The sequence below is a fragment of the Amblyraja radiata genome, chromosome 3 (assembly GCF_010909765.2).
Source record: "Amblyraja radiata isolate CabotCenter1 chromosome 3, sAmbRad1.1.pri, whole genome shotgun sequence".
In the NCBI taxonomy this organism is placed as follows: Eukaryota; Metazoa; Chordata; class Chondrichthyes; order Rajiformes; family Rajidae; genus Amblyraja; species Amblyraja radiata.
The window spans coordinates 11,506,065-11,529,397 of NC_045958.1; the positions used below are offsets into that span (position 1 = coordinate 11,506,065).

At 42.8% G+C, this 23,333-nt stretch overlaps 1 protein-coding gene across 2 annotated transcripts in view; it reads right to left on the minus strand.

Moving 5' to 3' along the window:
* The window catches only part of mctp1 (multiple C2 and transmembrane domain containing 1), a 408,806-nt gene that overhangs the window by 79,381 nt on the left and 306,092 nt on the right, over positions 1-23,333 (minus strand). For both annotated transcript variants that reach the window (XM_033017292.1, XM_033017293.1), the window contains one exon: positions 1,829-1,948. In XM_033017292.1, the coding sequence (XP_032873183.1) occupies positions 1,829-1,948 (120 nt within the window). The remainder of the gene's footprint in view (positions 1-1,828; positions 1,949-23,333) is intronic.

Below are 23,333 nucleotides of genomic sequence, written 5' to 3' on the forward strand. Positions count from 1 at the left end.
TTCTAGCGAGTACAAGCCGAGTCTATCCAGTCTTTCTTCATATGGAATTCATATCAAATTTGTCTTGCTAACATCATGGTCAGCCAAAGTTTCAAATATTTCCTCAAGAATTTTTATAATATTTAAAAGAGAAACTAAAGGGAACAAGGTGAGCCAAAAGACAGGTAGTTTCCAAAATACTTTGAGGCCGACAAAGAGGTACAGAAATTCTGGCATCTGCAGTATTCTTGATTTCCAGTAAATTTATCTCAGATTTCCAGCATTCAATGCTCATTCTCTGCAGGCAACACCCGCCTTACACCACCTCAAGATGTACGTTTTGTTTTTCACTCACTGTGCAAGAGATTTCACCCAACTTCATCATCTCTTTGACATTTCATCTTCTCTGTCTTCTGCCCTCTCAAGGATCTTTACTTGCTTTATTTTTTTCCTCTCCCCCTTTCATTGCAGCTTTTAACATTTTAACGATAACATTGTTTCAGGCTATTGACATTTTAACAATGACATTTCTGATGGTTCGTCCAGTGAAGCTAGATGGGTGGTGCTGAGAAATAAAATGGGGATGACCATCTTGTTGGGCCCCCTAAATAATCAACATGAATTATTAGAACAAATATGCTGGAAGATTGCAGGCAGCTGCAAGGCCAATAGGGCTCTCATAGTAAAGAACTTTAATGTTTCTTAATTAGATTGGGACAGTTATACTGTAGTGCCACGGGTTTAGGCAGGGTGGAATTTGTCAGATGCATTCAGGAAAGTTTAAACTCGGCTTGTAGTTAGACTCGGCTTGTACTTGCTAGAATTTAGAAGATTGAGGGGGGATCTTATAGAAACGTACAAAATTCTTAAGGGGTTGGACAGGCTAGATGCAGGAAGATTATTCCCGATGTTGGGGAAGTCCAGACCAAGGGGTCACAGTTTAAGGATAAAGGGGAAATCTTTTAGGACTGAGATGAGAAAAACATTTTTTACACAGAGAGTGGTGAATCTCTGGAATTCTCTGCCACAGAATGTAGTTGAGGCCAGTTCATTGGCTATATTTAAGAGGGAGTTAGATGTGGCCCTTGTGGCTAAAGGGATCAGGGGGTATGGAGAGAAGGCAGGTACAGGATACTGAGTTGGATGATCAGCCATGATCATATTGAATTGCGGTGCAGGCTCAAAGGTCCGAATGGCCTACTCCTGCACCTATTTTCTATGTTTCTATGTTTCTTAGGCAATGTCCCTATAAGAGAGAGGGCAAAACTTGAACTATTTTTAGAAAATTGGGAAGAGTAAATGACTGAAATGTCGTTTGCAACATTTTGGGTCCAATGATCACAGTTCTATTAGTTTTAAAATAATTACAGATAAGGACAGGGCAGGCCCACAAGTACAAGTTCTGCATTGGGGCAAGGTTAATTTTGATGGGATCAGACAGGAAGTTTATGGGAAAAGGGTCATCTGGAAATTGGGATGCTTTTAAAAGAATGATGATGAGAGTTTAAGGCTTGCAGGAATATTTAAAGGATATTCTTTATTCTTTAAATACTGGTCCCGAGGGCTTCACAAATTGCAATTCAAATGAGCATGAATTAACGAGCAATCAATTCAAAATATAAATCGATACAGTGAATACCCAGATTAATATTTAAGACAACTATGCATTTGTATAGTGGTTGAACAATGTAATAGATTTAAGCATCGTTACAGTTTACCATGGTTAAAAGCAGTAATGTTCGTCAAGATAGTTCGGATGGCAGATTTATCACAAGAAGTTTCAATAATTTCATGACAAGTTTTAGCTCAAGGAAAATTAAGAAAAAAATTGACAAAATGTGATTCTTACCATTGAATGCAAAGTGTTGTCCTTTCCTGATCTAATTAACCAATAGTTGTACATCAGCAAAAGGAGCAGCATCAGTGGGACCATAAAGAGTTCAAAGTTCCAAACTACAACAAGATAGACCTAGACAAAATAATGAGCATGTCGTCATTCAAAACCAAACCAAATAGGGTATCATAAAGAACATTACTTTTCTGTCTACTTTTGATCTTTTCCTGACCTTTTCCATTCTCTCCTCCTGAATATCACGGTTGGTATTACTGCCAGGTTTGGATAATGCTCTAATGTGTTATTTGATTAGCCAAAATGAATTATATTGTGAGCTGCTAACTCTGTTTATGCACTTCATATTAGAGATGCCAAGGGAGATTATCTTGCAAGTATCCGCTGGGACCGGTACCTAAATTTGTTTTGCTATATTTAAATAGAACGTTACTGAGCAAGTAAATCTAACTGCTTAGGTTAATGACTCATATTTTCAATAATAATTATTTTCTTTTGACTTCACTTAGGCAAAGGTGTATTTCTTGCTTTAAACAGTTATGCTCACCTGATACTTAGTCTTTTATGGCATAATGACTAAAGAACATACAGGCTAATTGTGTATAGACACAAAATGCTGGAGTAAATCAGCGGGTCAGGCAGCATCTCTGGAAAAAAGGAATAGCTGACTTTTTGGGTCGAGACCCTTCTTCAGACTGAGAGTCAGGGGAGAGGGAAACTAAAGGTATGAAAAGGTACAGAACAAATCAGAGCCAGCACCGATGACTCAGAAACGTGGAGCCCACAATGGTTCATTGTTGGCTGTGGAAGAGGTGATAATGAAGGGATATGAACAGTGAAACTAACAGGACGACTAGGGTGGGAGAGGGACGGAGAGAGAGGGAATGCAAGGGTTACTTGAAATTAGGGAAATCAATATTCATATCGCTGAGTTGTAAGATGCCCAAGCAAAATATGAGGTGCTGTTCCTCCAATTTGTTGGCCAAGGAACATTTCTGCCTGAACCAATATGAATTGGGGCACAAAGCGCTGCAATGATCATACTGTGTAACAGTTGCAATAGAATTAGGAACAGGTTCTTGCATTTTTATATTTAAAGAGATATTCTGCTAGCATCTGATTTCATGAATGGGAAGCTTCTCAACTGACTGAAAGTTGCTCAAATACCTTATCTGTCGCAACTAGTTTGTAGCTGCTTGTTTCAGTGTATAAACCACCCAAATGTCATTTCGAGTTTATTTTTGCCTCATAAATGCTATTTCCTTTGGGGCAACCAAACAAAATTAGATAAAATCTAATTTTTTGACATGAGAATCCAACAATTCTGGATACAGTTTAGAGTTTCTAAAGGGCCTGTCCCACTTACACGACTGCTTCAGCAACTGACGGCATCCGTTATAGTCGCAGCAGGTCGCCGAAAAATTTCAACGTTGAAAATCCAGTGGCGAACAGAACAAAGTACGACTCATTGGGCGACTACTCACGACCACGTCGCCAGGGTGTCGCCTGTAAGGTCATGAGTAGTATCCTCAGTCGCCCAAAGAGTCGTAGCGTCTTTCTGGTCGCCAATGAATTTTCAACATGTTGAAAATTTTCGGCGACCTGCAACAACCTATGACGGGTCCGCGGCAGTCGCCGAAATAGTTGCGTTAGTGGGACAGGCCCATAAGTTTCTAACGTTTCTTAACAATAGAAATTTATTTTGAAAAGAGTTATGAATAATTAACAAACAGGCATTTCAGTCTTTGGATATATATACGGACTATGGTGTAAATATTATGTTCATTTTCAATTATGTAAAAGGAATAGTGCTAAAGCCCCTGTCCCACTTGCGTGTCCTTGGCATGCTAATTACGCGACCTCGTCGTCTCGTTGAGGCGTGACGGTCCCGCGAAGGTCGCGCCCATCTTCATGCGCCCGCACAGCCGTCTGGAGCGCGTGACGTCATTTGAAGATGGGCACAAAATGCTGGAGTAACTCAGCGGGACCGGCAGCATCTCTGGAGAGAAGGAATGGGTGATGTTTCGGGTCGAGACTCTTCTTCAGTCTGAAAGAAGGGTCTTGACCCAAAATTTAATCCATTCCTTCTCTCCAGAGATGCTGCCGGTCCCGCTAAGTTACTCCTGCATTTTGTAACTATCTTCAATTTTCTTGGCCCCGCTCTGGAAGTAGAAGTGTGGGCGGATCCGGACCGCAACGGCCGTGAGCCCCAGGCCGAGTTCGACGATCGTTTGCCTGCTTCTGCTGCTGTTGAAGGTGAGATGTTGCGTCGCACCAGGGTCTTGGGCCTGTCCCACTTTGGCCGTCAGTTCCGCGACAGGCTGTTCACGCGCGAAGATTTAGTTCGGTACAAAATCCCGGAGTGGCGCGCGATATCGTGCACAACTCCATACCCCTCCGCGCTTCTCAGTGGGACCGGCCTCACGCAGCCACACAATGACCGTGCGCCTGAACGCGACGACAAGGTCGGGTAATTTGCATGCCAAGGACACGTAAATGGGACAGGGCCTTAATGAATCCATTGAGACATATGCTTGGAAGCACTGAAAATATGAAGGGGACGGAATGTACACTAGGCGGGTAACTTTAAGAGAGGTTTAGGAGAGGTTTAGGAGCAGCACCCAGATCAATCTGGCCAAGACCTGAATGACAGCTCTTACAAACTGTTTCTGTGGCACGTAATAAGGGAACCAACATCACGGGTAAACCTGCTTGACCTTATTTTCCCAAATGTAGCTGTGTCACATGTATTAGTCCATGATAGTATTGTGGAAATGATCGCCCCACTGTACTTGGGGACAAAAGTTTCATATTCACAATGATTACATGCTCCATTGTGTTGTATGGCCCCACAATTGTGCCAAGTGAGAAAGAGAGTTGACAGTCCAAAATTAGACATCCATATCTGAAATATACATCACAACAATCTGCCACAGAAGGTGAGAAGTTTGTGAGATCCCATTGTCCACGCAGCTGTAGTATCAATACTGAATACATTCAGATTATTAACAGTTTCCTATACTTCTATTATAATGATGCCATTCATCAATTATCAATGTTATGTCATAGGTGTTCAAATCAATTTTAGATAGTCACAATATCTTGATGACAATCTTAAGGTTTATTATTGTCATGTGTACCAATGTATAGTGAAAACCTTTGTTTTGCATGATATCCAATCAGATCATATACTATACATAAATAAAGCAAGCCAAACTCAAGTACAATAGAAACAGAGTGCAGAATAGAATTCTTAGCATAGTTGTGCAACAGTTCCATAGGCAAAGCCCAATGTCCGCAATGGGGTAAAGGTAAATTGGACAGTACCTCTTATGAAAGGACCATTCAGAAGACTAATAACAGAGGGGAAGCAGCTGCTTTTGAGTCTGACGGTGCATACTTTCAAGCTTCTGTATCTTCTGTCCAATGGGAGCAGGGAGAAGAAGGAATGACGGGTAGGACATGGTTTTGATTCTGTTGGCTGCTTTTCCAAGGCATTGTGATGCGTAGATGGTGACCAAGGTTGTGAGTCTGGTCTGTGATGTGCTGGGTACATCCACGTCTGTGCAATTACTTGCGGCCCTGGGCAGAGCTGTTCCCAAACAAAGCTGACCTGACCGCATGATATTTTTTAAATGGTGCCCCTGTAGAAGTTTGTAAGAGTCATTGGAGAAAAGTCAAATGTCTTCAGTCTGTTGAGTCAACTAGAGGCATTGGTGTGCCTTCTTGGTTGTCGCTTCAATGTGGTCAGTCCACGACAGGTCGTTAGTAACATTAATGCCAAGGAAATTGAAGGTCTCAACTATTTCCACTTTGGCATCATTGATCCAACATGCATGCTCCAACATGCTTCCCGAGGTTGATAACTAACTCCTTCATTTTGCTGGCATTGAGGGAGAGGCTGCTGTCCTGACACCATGTTACTAAGTTTTCTATCTTCTTCCTGTATTGCAAGGATTTATAATCTGCCAGGAAGGATTGTCCTTTTTGTTTACATGATTTCCATTCTATTCTCTTCACTGATCAACCAACAAGATTGTCATTCTGTGAAGATTAAGATCTCTGCATTTTACAAATATTTCGTAAAACTTTGTTTTCATGCTCTGATCTTCCCAACATTTTAGTCAGAAATCTGATAGCCCTCATACCTGCTCCAACATTTAGAGCATAGAACAGTACAGTGCAGGGACATGTCTGCGTCAAACTGATCTCCTCTGCTTGCATGTGCTTCATATCCCTCCAAAATCATCCTTTTGTTTTTGAGCGATGCTACTGCCCTTCAAATCAGATTTCTACCAAAGATGTTCAAGGTATGTTCATAAATTATTCATCTGATACTGGGGGATTCGGAGGTTTAGTGGGGTGGACCGTTGTTGGTCTGGTCACACTGACAACTGATCACTTCTAAAAAAACTGCTTTCAATCTTATCCAATGGGAGAATATAAGTGTCCAGGTCATGGACAAGCTAATAACCAGCACATGAAGTCACAGCACTGTGTATCACGCACACTACCAGTATATATGTGAGTATTCAACATTAAGTGCAGTTTCAGCCACTAAATGTACAGGAGCATGTTAAACCTTTCCCTAAATGTGCCACCAATTATTGGTCAGAAACTGCACTCAACTTTTCATTCATTGATTTAGTCAGGGTCTGTTATTAATCCTCATTAATCGATATTGATTTTAGTACAGTTAGCCTTTGCCCTTGCACTGCTTTTCTGTACACAATACAAGATATATTTATTTTTCACATGTGCCAGTTGGCCCAATGAAATGTGATCACCATACAGCCATACAATAAAATAAAATAAAAAACACGATAGAGTTCAACATAAAACATCCCCACACAGCAGAATCAAAAGTTTCCCACTGTGAGGGAAGGCATCAAAGTCAGTCTCTTCCTTGATGTTCACCCGTGGTCGGGGCCTCCGGAGCCCTCCGCAGTCGCCGCTACGGACAGCCCGCCGCTCAGGCCCGCTCGGCGGGATGTTGGAACTCCGACGTCGGGACTGGAGGCCAACCTCGGCGGCTGGGATCTCCGAATCGACTGCTTCATACCAGAGTCCGCGGCTCCCGACGTCCCCAGGCCGCGCCGGGCGGAGATTCACGCTGGCGGCCCTCGGCAAAGGGCCCCAGGGACTTCGCGTCAGCGGCGCCAGCGTTGGGAGCTCCGCGAACCACAGCTCCAGGCCCAACGCTCCGGAGCTCCAAATGGCGATCCAGGAAGGTATCGCCCGCTCCACGGTGAATCCAGCGCCGCGCCGCCGCTGCCGTAGCTCTGGTCCGGTCCCTGGTCTCAGGTAGGAAAGGCCGCTCCGATCCAGTGGTAGGCCGCGAAGAGGGGGGGCAAGGACGCGACTCGGAGAAATAGTCGCATCCTTGCCAGAAAATGACTGGGAAACTGTTTCCCCCTTACCCTACCCCCCTCCCCCACATAAAAGGCTAAAGAATCCCCAAAACAACCAGTTTAGACAAACTAAAATAAAAAGAGGGGAAAAAACGGACAGGCTGTAGGCAGAGGCACCTTCAATGCTGCGCCCCTAGTGGACTGTAAACTCCATTCCTGTATTTTACACATTATTACTAAATGGGTTTCTACTGATGAACATACTTACAGCACATGACTGTTTTAGTGCAATGAAGAACTGCAATATTCATATCCATTTACACCCTTTATGATACATGATTCAGTCTTGCTTTCCCTTTGCCTAACTTTAAAATAGTGTGTAGGAAGGAACTGCAGATGCTGTTTTAAACCGAAGATAGACACAAAAAGCTGGAGTAACTTAGTGGGAAAGGCAGCATCTCTGGAGAGAAGGAATGGGTGATGTTTCAGGTCGAGACCTGTATGAAGAAGGGTCTCGACTTGAAACGTCACCCATTCCTTCTCTCTAGAGATGCTGCCTGTCCCGATGAATTACTCTAGCTTTTTGTATAAAATAGTGTAGCATGTTGCTAGTTCACTCACCAGAGCTCAGCTTAGTGATTTGGAAGTGAAGCTAAATAGCAGTTAAATAACCAGGAGACATCCAGATCTTGTATTGCCTTTTCCAGCATCACTAATGCTTATGAAAATACTGAGTTCCGAAGACAGAGATCCTAATGCCCCTGTCCCACTTAGGAAACCTCTGGAGACTTTGCGCCCCACCCAAGGTTTCCGTGCAGTTCCCGGAGGTTTTTGTCAGTTTCCCTACCTGCTTCCACTACCTGCAACCTCCGGCAACCACCTGCAACCTCCGGGAACCGCACGGAAACCTTGGGTGGGGCGCAAAGTCGCCAGAGGTTTCCGTTCAGGTTTCCTAAGTGGGACAGGGGCATTAGCCCTCTGATTCTCCCTAAGAGCATGTGCTATGATGGAAGCCCAGAAAAGGCAACTTAATTTAATTCTAAAGTTAAAAAAATAAAGAAATAAAAATACAACAGCAAAAGAGAATCTTCCTGTTAAAAATCAATATTAAATATACTGCTGGTAATTTTCAGGAAAATATATTCAATTACATTTTAGAATCCTAGCCATGTGAAAGTAATAGACAATAGACAATAGGTGCAGGAGTAGCCATTCGACCCTACGAGCCAGCACCGCCATTCAATGTGATCATGGCTGATCATCCCCAATCAGTACCCCGTTCCTGCCTTCTCCCCATATCCCCTGACTCCGCTATCCTTAAGAGCCCTATCTAGCTCCCTCTTGAAAGTATCCAGGGAACCGGCCTCCACCGCCCTCCGAGGCAGAGAATTCCACAGACTCACAACTCTCTGTGAGAAAACTTGTTTCCCCGTCTCCGTTCTAAATGGCTTACCCCTTATTCTTAAACTGTGGCCCCTGGTTCTGGACTTCCCCAACATCGGGAACATGTTTCCTGCCTCTAGCGTGTCCAAACCCTTAACAATCTTATATGTTTCAATAAGATACCCTCTCATCCTTCTAAACTCCAGAGTGTACAAGCCCAGCCGTTCCATTCTCTCAGCATATGACAGCATAATGGAACACCTTTGCTGTAGAAATCAGCAGGAAATTCTGAATTAACGCTCTGCCTATAAATTAGTACGTACCTAATTTTATGCATTGAAATATTGTTGTGTTTAGTGCTAATACCAAATTGGATCCCACTCCAAACACAAACTTAGCCAAAAACAAGCCTGAAAGCATGTGTTAGCATGATTTACATATCAAAAAACGCTAAAGTATGATCTACATGATTTTTGATGGGACCTCTCCAATTTCAGCACATTTACTGCAAATACCCAGAAGCATGTTGGCTGTTAAAGGCACACTGCCCATGGCGGCCACACAACAGAATCACTCTGTCTGTCAAAGGGAGGGTGCAACTGCTGTGATTAGTCTTGCTGAGTGAGATACATGTCACAGGTCCTGTTCACTGGCAAAACCTCCAGTGCCATTCTGAGAGGGTCCTGGCAGGAGATTGGTGTGAGAACTGCTCCATGGAGTGAGAGGAAAACGTGTCAAAGAGAGATACGTCAGCTGTAACTGAGATGAGGCAATAATATCCCCCCCAGTAGTTTGCCATGGACTCCAGCTCTTCAGAGCGTGACTGAGGATTCTCAGATTCCATATCTCTGTAAGAAATGGGAGAGGGCCATTGAAACCCGCAAAGGCAGCACAGCAGTAGAGTTGCTGCCTTACAGCAGCAGAGACCCATGTTCGATCCTGACTATGGAGTCTGTATGGAGTTTTGTATGTTCTCCCTGTGACCTGCATAGGTTTTCTCCGGGAAGCTTCAGTTTCCTCTCACATTCCAAAGACGTACAGGTTTGTTGGCTAATTGGCTTGGTATCAATGTAAATTGTTCCCAGTATGTGCAAGATAGTGTTAGTGCACAGGGATCGCTGGTGGGCCGAAGGGCCTATATCCGCGCTGTTTCTCCAAACTAAACTAAAGTCTGTATCAGCTCATGGAGTAATCCAATTCCCCACTAATTTTCCTTGCAATCTATTCTCCCCATATTCCCATTAATTCCTTCCAAATTCTTCCACACCAAAGGTAATTCACAATGGCCATTTAATTTACCAATCTGGGGATTTTAAGTAAATGGGAGGAAATGGAACTACCACACGGTAAAGGGAAGTACATGCAAACTCCACACAAAAAGCATTGAAAGCCAGAATTGAACCCAGATCACTAGAGTTGTGAGGCAGCTTTGTCATTTCTCCAGGTGTCCTCATTGCTCTTTCTCCAGTGCTCACTGCTGACTACAGTTTGCTAGGCTGTGCATCAGACGGTCATGAAATCACCTGTGATACCTGGTTTATACTGTGCCCTTGACTAATGCTGATAATGGAATCTTATCTTCAGGAGTCCAGCGACATCTTCCACCAGTATCCTGGCACTTTGAATGTTTCATTGCTGCTCACAGTTTTGGGTGAAGTGAAATCCGATGCAAGCAGACATGGACGTGAAGGGTAGCCCTTGTTCTACAGCTGGGAAAACATCAGATGTGCTTCACTGATTGTGAATGGAAGTTGCAGATTCAATTTTGTTGCAGGTGCAACTTCACCCCAGAATGAACGTTAATGCGATTTATTCCAGATAAAATTAATTCTGCATTGCATAGTGTTCAAAAGAGAAAAATCCTGTATTTGTAAGGGCCAAAGACCTCTCAAAAATATGCACTGTATGTAGGTGGTGGGGGAAATAATGTTAAAAAAACATTTGCAGTCAGATCAATGGAGGGAAATGGACAGGTCTGGACACTCGTTTGAAGACTGTTATGGTGGGATGTTACCAAGATTATTGGCCCAAGAACAGAAAAGTAAAGCAGGAAGTTAAAAAATCTTGCATGAATCGTGATGGAGTTAATTTTTAAACAGCAACCCTGATAAAATCAACAGCTCAATTAACTACATCCTCATCATCTACTCGCTAGCAATTTCTCTCACTTGAACATGCTTCTCCCCATTCATATATATATTAGCTCACTCTTACCCTCAGGGCACACATACAAGCTGCTATTTCACTAGGACAACCCCATATAAAGCTATCCTGGCTTTGAGATGGCAGCATCTGGCAGATTTCAGTCACAACCACTTGTGAAATGAAGATGTTTCAGGTTGAAAGCAAATGTCCAGAGACCTCCCTCCTCATCTTTATTCTCACAGCTTATTCAGCTTTGCACATCTTTTCAATCCTTATATTATGTTTAAAACCAGTGGAAGTCCTAGCAGGCCACGTGTGGAATCTTTTAAATGAATAAAGACAACCGCAGACATTTCAAACTTTAGCTAAATTTACAACAACAAAAAAATCGCAATGATATAATTGAATAAAGTTATACCAGCTCCAAATCAAATAATTCTGTAACAAAAAAAAACAAAGTTTGTGGACCCTTTACGTAGTGCTGGCTGGGGATATTCGTTCATGCTGTAGCTTTGTATAACATCGAGCAGTGATTGCTGAAGAGCTTCAGCTGTGAATTGATATTTAATTCACATCTGGAAAGAGGAGGATATAATGAAGGATATAATGAGGGACATGGTGGTATTTGACTTCATCAATTGGGTAGGACTACGGAATAACCTCCTCAAATTTGGCTGTCTCAAAGAAAATCATCACTTCTTTATGGCATGCAAGCCACGATTCTAACTAATAGGGGTAAAACATAGCCAATCTCAGTGATAGCCAGTGGCAAGCAAGACTGTGTTATTGCCCCATAATTTCTCCGAATATTTTTTTGCCATATTGCTGCATCCCTCCTTCATCAATCCTTCTGCAGGAATGGAGCTGATCTTCAAAACTAGTAACAAACTGTTCAACCCAGGGCAACTACACTCCAGAACCAAGGTCACCTGAACTTCAGTCATCAAGCTATTATACACAGCTTGGTTTGCTTGTACTTAGAGGTCAACATCCAAATTATTGTTGATATACACTGAAACATGTGAACAGCTGAGCCTTGTGGCACTGTCCCACGGTACGAGTTCAATCCAAGAGCTCTCCCGAGTTTAAAAAAAAAAACCAGGCTCGTGGTAAGCACGGAGAATGAACGTAGCGGGTACGTCAGAGCTTGAGGACGTCTCTTAGCGGCTCGTAACGCTAACGGCAGGTACTCGGGAAGACTCGCTAACGGCAGGTAAGCACGGGAAGACTCATGAAGATTTTTCGACATGTTGAAAAATGTCCACGAGAGCCCCGAGTACCGACGAGCGGCCATTACCGTAAATCTCCAAGTTCGAATCAGGGCAAACTTGGGAGAGCTCTTGGAATGAACTTGTACTGTGGGACAGGGCCATTACACACACCATGCACAAGCCAAAGGCTCTGTATTGGTCTGTCAGTGCTTACTGTGATATTGAAGGGCATATCTCGGGAGTTACCTTTCAGCAAAGGCAGAATTTGATGGTAAAACTTTGATTATTTCCGTCAAAGCACCAGGACAGCTTTTGGTTGATCAAGATAATGAGTGTTTCAAGATCACGATCTCAAACCTGACACTACCAATCTACCAAACACTAGTGATCCCTGCCCACTATGCCCACTGAGACATGGACTGCCTGCAGCAGGGATCTCAAGGCATTTGAAAGCACCACTAAAGCAGCTTCTGTCAAATCCTTTGATTCCCAGGATTTGGTGCAGCGGTTGAATTGCTGCCTTCAGCACCAGAAACCCGGGTTCGATCCGGACTTCGGGTGTTTGTCTGTATGGAGTATGTGTTCTCCCCGTGACCGGCGTGGGTTTACTCCGGTTTCCTTCCACACTCCAAAGATGTACAGGTCTGTAGCTTAATTGGCTTGGTATAATTGTAGTTGTAATATTGGCCCTAGTGTTATATTAGGATAGTCAAAGTATGCGTGGATCGCTGGTTGGTGCAGGCTCGGTGAGCCGAGGGCCTGTTTCCCACGCTGTACCTCTAAACTAAACTACGTGAACCAATACCAGTGTCCTTTCCACGACTAATATTCCCGGCAGTGGGTCCCTAACTACAAGTCATATAATTTACATGCTTGACATAGAAATGTTACAAAATTTTGAGATTTTAAAGATCAAGTCTGCAATTTATCCCATAAGATAAAGCACAAAAATAAGTTTAATTTGACACCTAATTCACTTTCATATCTTCAGTATTAAAAAAGTTATGGGCATTTTCATACTCGGAAATTAGCATCTTGTTCCCTATTGATTTTCCATTGACTTAACACAAAAGCTGTGATCGAGGACAGTGAAATGGCCATAACTTTCTTAAAAATTAAGAGAACTGAAAGAAATTTTCGGTTATTATAGATTGAAGCATTCTGAAACAAATATGAAACAATCTTACTTGGATGACCTGAAATTAAAGCATATAATTAGTTACCCAATTGTAGCTAATTCCAAACTTCAATTACTAGATCTAAACATCTATCCATTTCTTAAGAAAAGATTAACATTTTTAAATAGCCTAAGTGTCCAAATAACATTCACAAAGAATTCACAATAAAACATGATTTACATTAATTTATAGGCCAAATGGAAGGAATTTAGTGTTCAATTGCTGTAAATTAATGGCCATTTAAATCAGCTTTCGAGTGGGATCCTGTGGAACTCTGTGGAACGCACTCGTTTGGAACGTTCCCATTGCGGTGGATTTGTACCCCATATGCCCAGAAAAATACTGCAGGATTTAATGGGGCCCCAAATTAGCTACTCGCAACATAAAACTTTGTATAAAGGGATCTTAAGAAGCCCTTTTTAATGTAAAAATAAACAACCTACCTTCTGTTGTCCCCTGTATGAGATCCGTCCCATTGTCAGTGGTCGCAGGTTTAGAGGATAATTTTTAACCTACTTTAACAATTAAATTAACCATTTAAGTTTAAAAATAGCTGCAGCGAATGAACCTCGCAGCGATTTTTCGTCAGCAACTAAGTAGGCTGAACAACCTCAATTTGAATAGCCTAGGGAAAATCGCGTTTTAAACCGGACCCCCTCTCAACGGCGCCAAAATCGCGCACACGGGCAGGGACAGATCTGCAGCCCCGCTGAAGGTAGGGTTTGCAACATACCTACTTGACATCAAACACCCAGAACAAATATCCCTTTCTGGGTTCTGTCATGGGGAAAGATTAACATGCAGATGGAGGGAAGAAAATCAAGAATTTGCTTTAGTATAGTAAATCGAGTTTCACTGTAGCTTAATTGGTACATGTGACAATAAACTGACATTGAAAACTTCCTTGAATAATTACAACATCCCCACTGACTCTTGGGAGTCCCTGGTGAACACTGAAGTATTTAGGATTGTATCTGGAAACTCAAGATCATGCCTCAGGAACGCACAAATTCCCTGAATAAATGGCATAAATGGCACCACCTCACAAATTTTCCAGGCACACACCTGCCAGGCACCTGTGGAAGAGCCGCATTTTGTTTCCACTTTGGCTCCACTTGCTACCTCGGATCTCACAAATCCCGTAATGCAAACCTACATAATATCCATATGTCTTTGCAAAAAATGTGAAACAAATAAGAGGGAATTTTCTACACTTCTATTTTCATCTTCTGATAAAATCATCCTTATCTTATCTAAACTTAATTTCCTATTAGGCACAATCAGCACATTTGTTTTTGAGAAAGAGCTCCAATTTCTGTTTGTTACTCCATCACTTTGTCCACCGTGCAGGATTCCGGTATTTGCAGTCCCTGATAGAGTGAGCAACTTTAAAGGGAGCCTCCTAAATCATAGCCCTCCACCTGGACAGTGATCCTCTCCACATTCTAATCCATAACACCACTCTGGTCCACCAATAATACTCTGCCCAGATGACACATCAGAATTCATATAACCATATAACCATATAACAATTATAGCACGGAAACAGGCCATCTCGGCCCTTCTAGTCCGTGCCGAACACTTATTCTCCCCTAGTCCCATCTACCTGCTCTCAGACCATAACCCTCCATTCCTTACCCGTCCATATACATATCCAATCCACCATTCTTCACACCATCTCCTGCAGAGCCAAAGGGCTAATCATAACAGATCAATGAGTGATTCTCTAATCCATTCACTGAATAGCTCAACACACATTTGTCCGTGCAGCTCATCCTAACTGGTCTTGTAAGATCCTCAAACATATTTTTGACATGTGCCTAGACAAGTGGAATTATCCCAGCTGGAGTCCTCATATGCCAAGCAACTGTTATGATGACTCTTTGGGTATGGGGTCTTTTTCCTGGTATTTATTTCTGCTGAATGAGATTTATTTCATTAAATACTGGAGCTCTATCTCTCTTCCCTGCACCTTCTGTCCCCTTCATAGTAGCATTTATGTTTCATTGGTATCTGCTGCCATAGGAGTGTACCTTTAAGGGCTGACTCCCTCAGCAGAGTTCATTAAGTTGTTGGAACTGTGTTCATTCGAGCATGGTCTGAATGGGAACTGTGCATGTCTCATTCTAACATATGTTTCTGGATTAAACCACCCTAACATCGTATCTAATTTACTTTCAACCAATTTCATAATTTGTTTTGAAGGTGATCTGGTTGGGCATTAGTGCTATATGTACCGCAGACTAAAAAAGGGTGAAATCTAATTTCTAGACATAAATTCTTTCGGATCTTTTCTATTAATTAGGACTTTTCCTAATATTTATGATGCAGCACTACCATCTAGTGGTTATATAACAATATTTCAGCAGCAAGTTAGGACGGTCATTGCAAATTAATACAACGTGTTCTGTGTGTAATGTGGATTACTGAACAGCATTTCTAGAAATAGGTCTCAAGTATATAAGGCACTTTCCTTTGGGTATGGAAGTTTGAGAAACTGGATACCTTGATCTCGGGTGGTTTTCACCACCCACCCATATACCTTTGTAACGGCTTGTACTCGCTAGAATTTAGAAGATTGAGGGGGGATCTTATAGAAACTTACAAAATTCTTAGGGGGTTGGACAGTCTAGATGCAGGAAGATTGTTCCCCATGTTGGGGAAGTCCAGGACAAGGGGTCACAGTTTAAGGATAAAGGGGAAATCCTTTAGGACTGAGATGAGAAAAACATTTTTCACACAGAGAGTGGTGAGTATCTGGAACTCTCTGCCACAGAAGGTAGTTGAGGCCAGTTCATTGGCTATATTTAAGAGGGAGTTAGATGTGGCCCTTGTGGCTAAAGGGATCAGGGGGTATGGAGAGAAGGCAGGTACAGGATACTGAGTTGGATGATCAGCCATGATCATATTGAATGGCGGTGCAGGCTGGAAGGGCCGAATGGCCTACTTCTGCACCTATTTTCTATGTTTCTATGTAACCAGATTAATATTCTATTGCGGCTGCCAAAAAGATGGTTTTTGATCTTAATATTTTTCTGAATTTTCACAAAACTCATTAATGATTTACTGTAATTGTTGCAAATTATTAACCTGCAATATCTTTATTTGACCAGGTCTATTCATGATTGTATTCAATTTCAACGGGATGCTCATTCCCATCTTAAAACAGATTTCATGGCATTGTGTGAGTAATCAAGCATTTGAGTGTATCTTTAATGCGGATTATTCAGCAATAGAATAGCTGTCAGTAGCAACTACTTGAAAATCAAAGGGAAAAAAAGGATTGATAATGGGCATCCCAAAGAAACAGGCCACTTGTCCCAAACTTCATACTCCACACGAGCCTCGTTTCATTCCAGTAACTTTGGCTTACACTGCCAACATATCTTCTCTGCATGTTAAGTGGGCCTCGGTGTGGGTTAGTGTATAAAGAGAGTTTTGGATGAACTTTAGCTAGAGTGTGGGGCTGGCCAGAAGCTCATTGCAGTGATAATTGCGAGGACTGCACAGTGGCAGCAAACAGTACTGATACTTCACAGTACCAGTGATCCAGCTTCTATCTGTGTGGAATATATACACTTTGCCTGAAACCCTGTGCACATCCCCCAGGTAAGCTGGGTTCAATGTTCAACATATTAGAAATAATGGCCTTGATATTCTGTGGTATCTGGAAATACAGTATGCATTGGTTGCATTTCTTGCTCCACCAAAATATTATTTTGATGTTTGAATTTTCAAAATACTAATACATAGATACATAAACGACAGGTGCAGGAGTAGGCCCCTCGGTCCTTCGAGCCAGCACCGCCATACAATGTGATCATGGCTGATCATCCACAATCAGTACCCCGTTCTTGCCTTCTCCCCATATCCCTTGATTCCGTAAGCCCGAAGCGCTCACACGGTAGGGCTGGTCCCCCAACGCAATATTCCACCTCTCCACCAATTCCAATATTGGTGGCCAGTTGAGGGGGCGGGGGGGGGGGGGGGGTGCTTTCTGGAGCACGTATGGGTGTTGTGGGCTGAAGAGACTGGTTTCCAGAGGGCTAGTATGGACATTGTGGGCCGAATGGATTCTTGGGCTGCCGGTTCAGTCACTCAAGCCTGTTGTGCTGGCATCTCACTCACTCACGTCTGGTGAGCTGGCAGTTGACTCACGACTATTCCTTGAAATTCCATTTTAAGCAGGGTGCAAGGCCATCAAATTCAAGTGCAGAGACTGAGCCATGCCTACACTTTTGGGTTTTAGAAGGGGCTTGGCCTTCATGGCGTGGTTGACAGGAGAGAGAATCTTAACATTTTAACATCTCAACACTAATAACTCTTTTATTTTTAATCGATGGGAAAAATCCTGGACACCTGATGAGCGGAGGGGAACTCTGAGTAAAATGGCCAAAAATCACAGCCATACATGGTAGCGTTTTTTCTAAAATCAATGGAAAGCGCAAACAGGAAGTGGTCAAGATTAGACTTTTAATTATATAGAAGGCAAGGCAACATTAATTAGGCAAGGCAACTTTAATTAGGCAAGGCAGTTTTAGCATTTCCAAACCAAAGCCAACACAGCTTTAATATTTCCAAACCAAAGGCAACACAGCTTTAACATTTCCAAACCAAAGGCAACACAGCTTTAACATTTCCAAACCAAAGGTAACACAGCTTTAGCATTTCCAAACCAAAGGCAACACAGCTTTAGCATTTTGCAGAGGACTCTGAGTAAGATGGCCAAAAATCACAGCCGTAAGTGGCAGCGTTTTTTCTAAAATCAATTTACAGAACAACAGGAAGTGGTCAAGATCAGGCTTTTAGTAAGATAGATAAAAGGACTAGACAAGCTAGATGCATGAAACATGTTCCCAATGTTGGTCGAGTCCAGAACCAGGGGCCACAGTCTTAGAATAAAGGGGAAGCCTTTTAAGACTGAGGTGAGAAAAAAACTTTTTCACCCAGAGAGTTGTGAATTTGTGGAATTCCCTGCCACAGAGGGCAGTGGAGGCAAAATCACTGGATGGATTTAAGAGAGAGTTAGATAAAGCTCTAGGGGTAAGTGGAATCAAGGGATATGGGGAGAAGGCAGGCACGGGTTATTGATTGGGGACGATCAGCCATGATTACAATGAATGGCGGTGCTGGCTCGGAGGGCCGAATGGCCTCCTCCTGCACCTATTTTCTATGTGTCTATGTTTCTAAATGGCCTACCCCTTATCCTTAAACTGTGGCCCCTGGTTCTGGACTCCCCGAACATCAGGAACATTTTTCCAGCATCTAGTCTGTTCAATCGCTTGTGCACAAGACCCAAGATTCTGTGGAATAAAACAGGCCTTATACACTTATAGCACTTAGGGCTTATCACTGCTTGTCCTGCTATGGCAAACTGTTATGTTTTAGGGATGCAGGCCCCCTGATAAAGGTTTGTCGAGAAGACCGACCCAGTGAGAGTTGAAAATAAGGCCACAAGGTTCATGGCATGAGATGGAGAGCTCATATTCAGCTGACTACGGATGGGTTGGGATGAAGATCGCAAAGTGGGGTAGTAGCTGAAGCTGCATCGATAGTTGTGAGATGCAAAGGAGAGCTATGATATAGGTTAAGGTTTTCAACTGAAGGTGCACCATTTTGCAGCCAGTTCCCTGTGGTTTGCATTGGGTTGCAACATGTTTGCCTCTTCAAGTTAGACTGAAGATTGCCATGGATTTGTTGTGAAGCCTATATTTGCATGAATGGATCACATAAGGTCTAATTAAAATCAGACAGATGTCTTGTCCAGATATTGTAAACCTTAGAGCCTACTATATACATCTGGACATTCCCCACTGCTACTGCATCATATGCATGTAAGAATCAGGAGGTAATGAACAGATTGCCTAAACTGTACTGTAAACACACAATTACGCTTCACAATCAGTCTTTTTGTCAAAATTCTATTGCGTAGTGCACGTGGACATCAATCTGTGCTCTAGAATTTCTAAACCAATGTTATTTCCATTGGGAACCTTGCTTTACTGGTATTATAGATTAAATGACAAACTATCTTTCCCCACAATCTTTTCCAAGAGAACTCTAACTTGAACCCGAAGGCATCAGATGAATAGGGCAAAATAGGAAATACTTTCAGGGAAGTATTTTCAAGAAAACTTTTAAGCACAGTGTTGCTTCAAGGCCGTTTTATTTTGTTTTCTCTCTATCACCTAGATTCAGGGAGCAATGCTGCTTGACTACTTAATTACCACCTCAGGAGGTGGTTCAGGCTTTAGGCCATAAGATCAAGGCTGGCTTCCTGCAGAATTTTTATAATATCACAATTCTCCAGGATAGAGAATTCCAAAGAATCACAACCCTTGGAGAAAGAAATCCTTTGGATCTCCACCTTAAATGGATGAACCTTTATTCTGAAATTATGTCTTCTAGTTCTAGATAACCGCTCGAGGAGAAGCTTTCTCTCCGCATCCACCTTTTCAAATCTCTCAACACAGCCTTCAATTCAAACATGTATATCCTTGCTCCTAGTACAAACATGTCCATCCTTGATCTGAGCGCAGTTTTGGTCTCCGAATTTGAGGAAGGGCATTCTTGCTATTGAGGGAGGCCACACACTTATCTCACCACTGCCATCAGGAAGAAGGTACAGGAGCCTGAAGACTGTAACGTCCAGGTTCAGGAACAGCTTGTTCCAAACAGCCAACAGGCTATTAAACACAACGAATAAGCTATGAGCTCTGAACTGCAAAAGACTATATTATTATTTGTTATTTGCATTACATTTTGTTATTTATTGAACTTTTTCTTTATACAATGGTTACATATTCACATATTCTGTTGTGATGCAGCAAGTAAGAATTTCATTGTCCCGTCCAGGACATATGACAATAAAACACTCTTGACTCTTGAGTGCAGCGTAGGTTCTCAAGTTTAATTCCTCGGATGTCAGACTGTCATATGTTGATAGAATGGAGTGGCTGGGCTTGTATACTCTGGAATTTAGGATGAGAGGGAATCTTATTGAAACATATAAGATTATTAAGGGATTAGGCACACTAGAGGCAGGAAACATGTTCCCGATGTTGGGGGAATTCAGAACCAGGGTCCACAGATTAAGAATTAGGGGTAAGCCATTTAGAACGGAGATGAGGAAAAACTTTTCACCCAGAGTTGTGAATCTGTGGCATTCTCTGCCTCAGACGGCAGTGGAGGCCAATTCTCTGGATGCTTTCAAGAGAGAGTTAGAAACATAGAAACATAGAAATTAGGTGCAGGAGTAGGCCATTCGGCCCTTCGAGCCTGCACCGCCATTCAATATGATCATGGCTGATCATCCAACTCAGTATCCCGTACCTGCCTTCTCTCCATACCATTAGATAGAGCTCTTAAAGATAGCGGAGTCGGGGAATATGGCGAGAAGGCAGGAACGGGGTACTGAATGTGAATGATCAGCCATAGTCATATTGAATGGCGGTGCTGGCTCAAAGGGCCAAATGGCCCGGGATCAGAAACTGTACTTAGATCTGCAGTTACTCATAGCAGTAATTGTGTAAATTTACTGTAAATCATGCACCTGTCCAAATATTTTTAAACATTATAATTTCAACTGCGTCTACCACTTCCTCTGACAGCTCTTTCCACACACTCTTTAAGAAATATGTAGCCGCTCAAATCCCCTTTAAAGGGCCTGTCCCACTTAGGCAACTTTGTAGGCGAGTGCAAGAGACTCTGCGCTCGCCACATGATCGCCACACGTTCGCTGGTGGTCCCTGATGAGTCTCCTTCATGGTCGCGAGGAGATCCCGCATTCTAGGAACTAGTCGCGGCCTCAGTATAGTGGCGCAAATTTTTCAACGTTGAAAATTTTTCTGCAACCAAAAATTGGTCGCCATGGAGAAAATCGATAATCCTGTAGTCGTACGTACAGTTGTAGTGGGGCGCCATGTAGTTATGGGTAGTCGAGGTAGTCTTAGTTAATCGCCTTTGCTGACCAGTCATTTTCATTGGCTCATTGGGGGGGAAAAAACGTAAGCACGAGTTTTCAGAACCAAGGATAACCGACTGGTAATATTAAATACCGTGTGTGTGTGTGTGTGGGGTGTGGGGTGTGTGGTGTGTGGTGTGTGGTGTGTGGTGTGTGGTGTGTGGTGTGTGGGTGTGAGTGTGTGTGTGTGTGTGGGTGTTGCCCGCCGTTCCAGTTCCCGGTTTTTCAGGTGAGTGTCGCGAACTTGATGGTCGCCGGCAGTCCGCTGAAAAATAGTCTAAGTGGGACAGGCCCTTATGTCAGGCTGTTATTCATTGATTACAGCTCGGCATTTAACACAATCATCCCCTCCAAATTGGTTACCAAACTCGCAGAACTGGGTCTCTGTGCATCCCTCTGCAACTGGATCCTCGACTTCCTCATCCACAGACCACAGTCTGTTCGTATTGGTGGAAATGTGTCAGCCTCGATAACAATCAGCACGGGAGCACCTCAAGGCTGCGTGCTCAGCCCCCTGCTGTACTCATTCTATACCCATGACTGCGTAGCGAACCACAGTGCGAACTCCATCATCAAGTTCACTGACGACACCACTATTGTGGGGCGTATCACTGATGGGGATGAGTCAGAATATAGAAGAGAGATCGAGCAACTGTCCATATGGTGCCAGCGCAATAACCTGGCCCTCAACACCAGCAAAACCAAGGAACTGATTGTGGACTTTGGAAGGAGTAGGAGGGGGACCCACAGCCCCATTTATATCAACGGGTCGATGGTTGAAAGGGTCAAGAACTTCAAATTCCTGGGCGTGCACATCTCTGAAGATCTTTCCTGGTCCGAGAACACTAACGCAATTATCAAAAAAGCTCATCAGCGCCTCTACTTCCTGAGAAGATTACGGAGAGTCGGATTGTCAAGGAAGACTCTCTCTAACTTCTACAGGTGCACAGTCGAGAGCATACTGATCGGTTGCATCGTGGCTTGGTTCGGCAATTTGAGCGCCCTGGAGAGGAAAAGACTACAAAAAGTAGTAAACACTGCCCAGTCCATCATCGGCTCTGACCTTCCTTCCATCGAGGGGATTTATCGCAGTCGCTGCCTCAAAAAGGCTGGCAGTATCATCAAAGACCCACACCATCCTGGCCACACACTCATCTCCCTGCTACCTTCAGGTAGAAGGTACAGGAGCCTGAAGACTGCAACAACCAGGTTCAGGAATAGCTACTTCCCCACAGCTCGGCTCGGACCTGGCTCGGACAAAACTCTGATTATTAATAACCACTTTCTGTTATTTGCACTTTAAAAGTTTATTTATTCATGTGTGTATATATTTATATCATGGTATATGGACACATTTATCTGTTTTGTAGTAAATGCCTACTATTTTCTGTGTGCTTAAGCAAAGCAAGAATTTCATTGTCCTATACAGGGACACATGACAATAAACTCACTTGAACTTGATTTTAACCATTGCACCACGGGCAATTTTGCATTCATCTACCTCAACCTTAAGCTCTGAAATCCCCTCCTTAAACCTCTTCAGCTTTTAATCTTTCTTTCCACCTTTAAAGTGCGTCATAAAATCTACCCTCTTCAGCCTTAATCTCTGTTTTTCTCACTGTTGAATGTTTTATTATGTTAATGATGATGCATGAATTCAGATTTTTTACCTTTTTTTGTGTTTAAAGATATAATGAAAGGAAGGAGGGAGACGCACAACAGGAAAATATAGGCCTGACACCTGTCATTGGGAAAATGCTGGAATCAATTACTAACTAAGTAGTAACAGTTCATTTAGAAAACGATAATTCAATCAAGCAGAGTTAACATGGTTTTATGGAAGGAAAATGATGTTCAACAAATTTGCAAGAGTTCTTTGAAGTGTAACAAAGTACTTGGATAAAGAAGACTGGTAGAAGTAGCATTTGGTTTTCCAGAAAGGTTTCAGAAATGTGCCACATACAGGACTGCTGCACATGGTAAAACCTTAAGGCATTAGTGACAACATGTTCGTATGAATTCAGGATTAGCCAACAGAAATTCTTTTATGTTGAGCAAAAATCTGGATGCTCAGCAGGTCCGGCAGCATCTTTGGAGGGAAATGGATAGACAACGTTGAGTTAACATCTTTCTTTAGACTTTTTTTTGTTGGTCAATATCGTGGGAGTGGTTGGAAATGAAAACGTCAAGAGAGAATGAAAGATCGGCATATATTGTCATCTTGGATGATCGGTAGGTGAGCAAGTCACGAGGAGGCTAAAAAGGTAAAGTGAT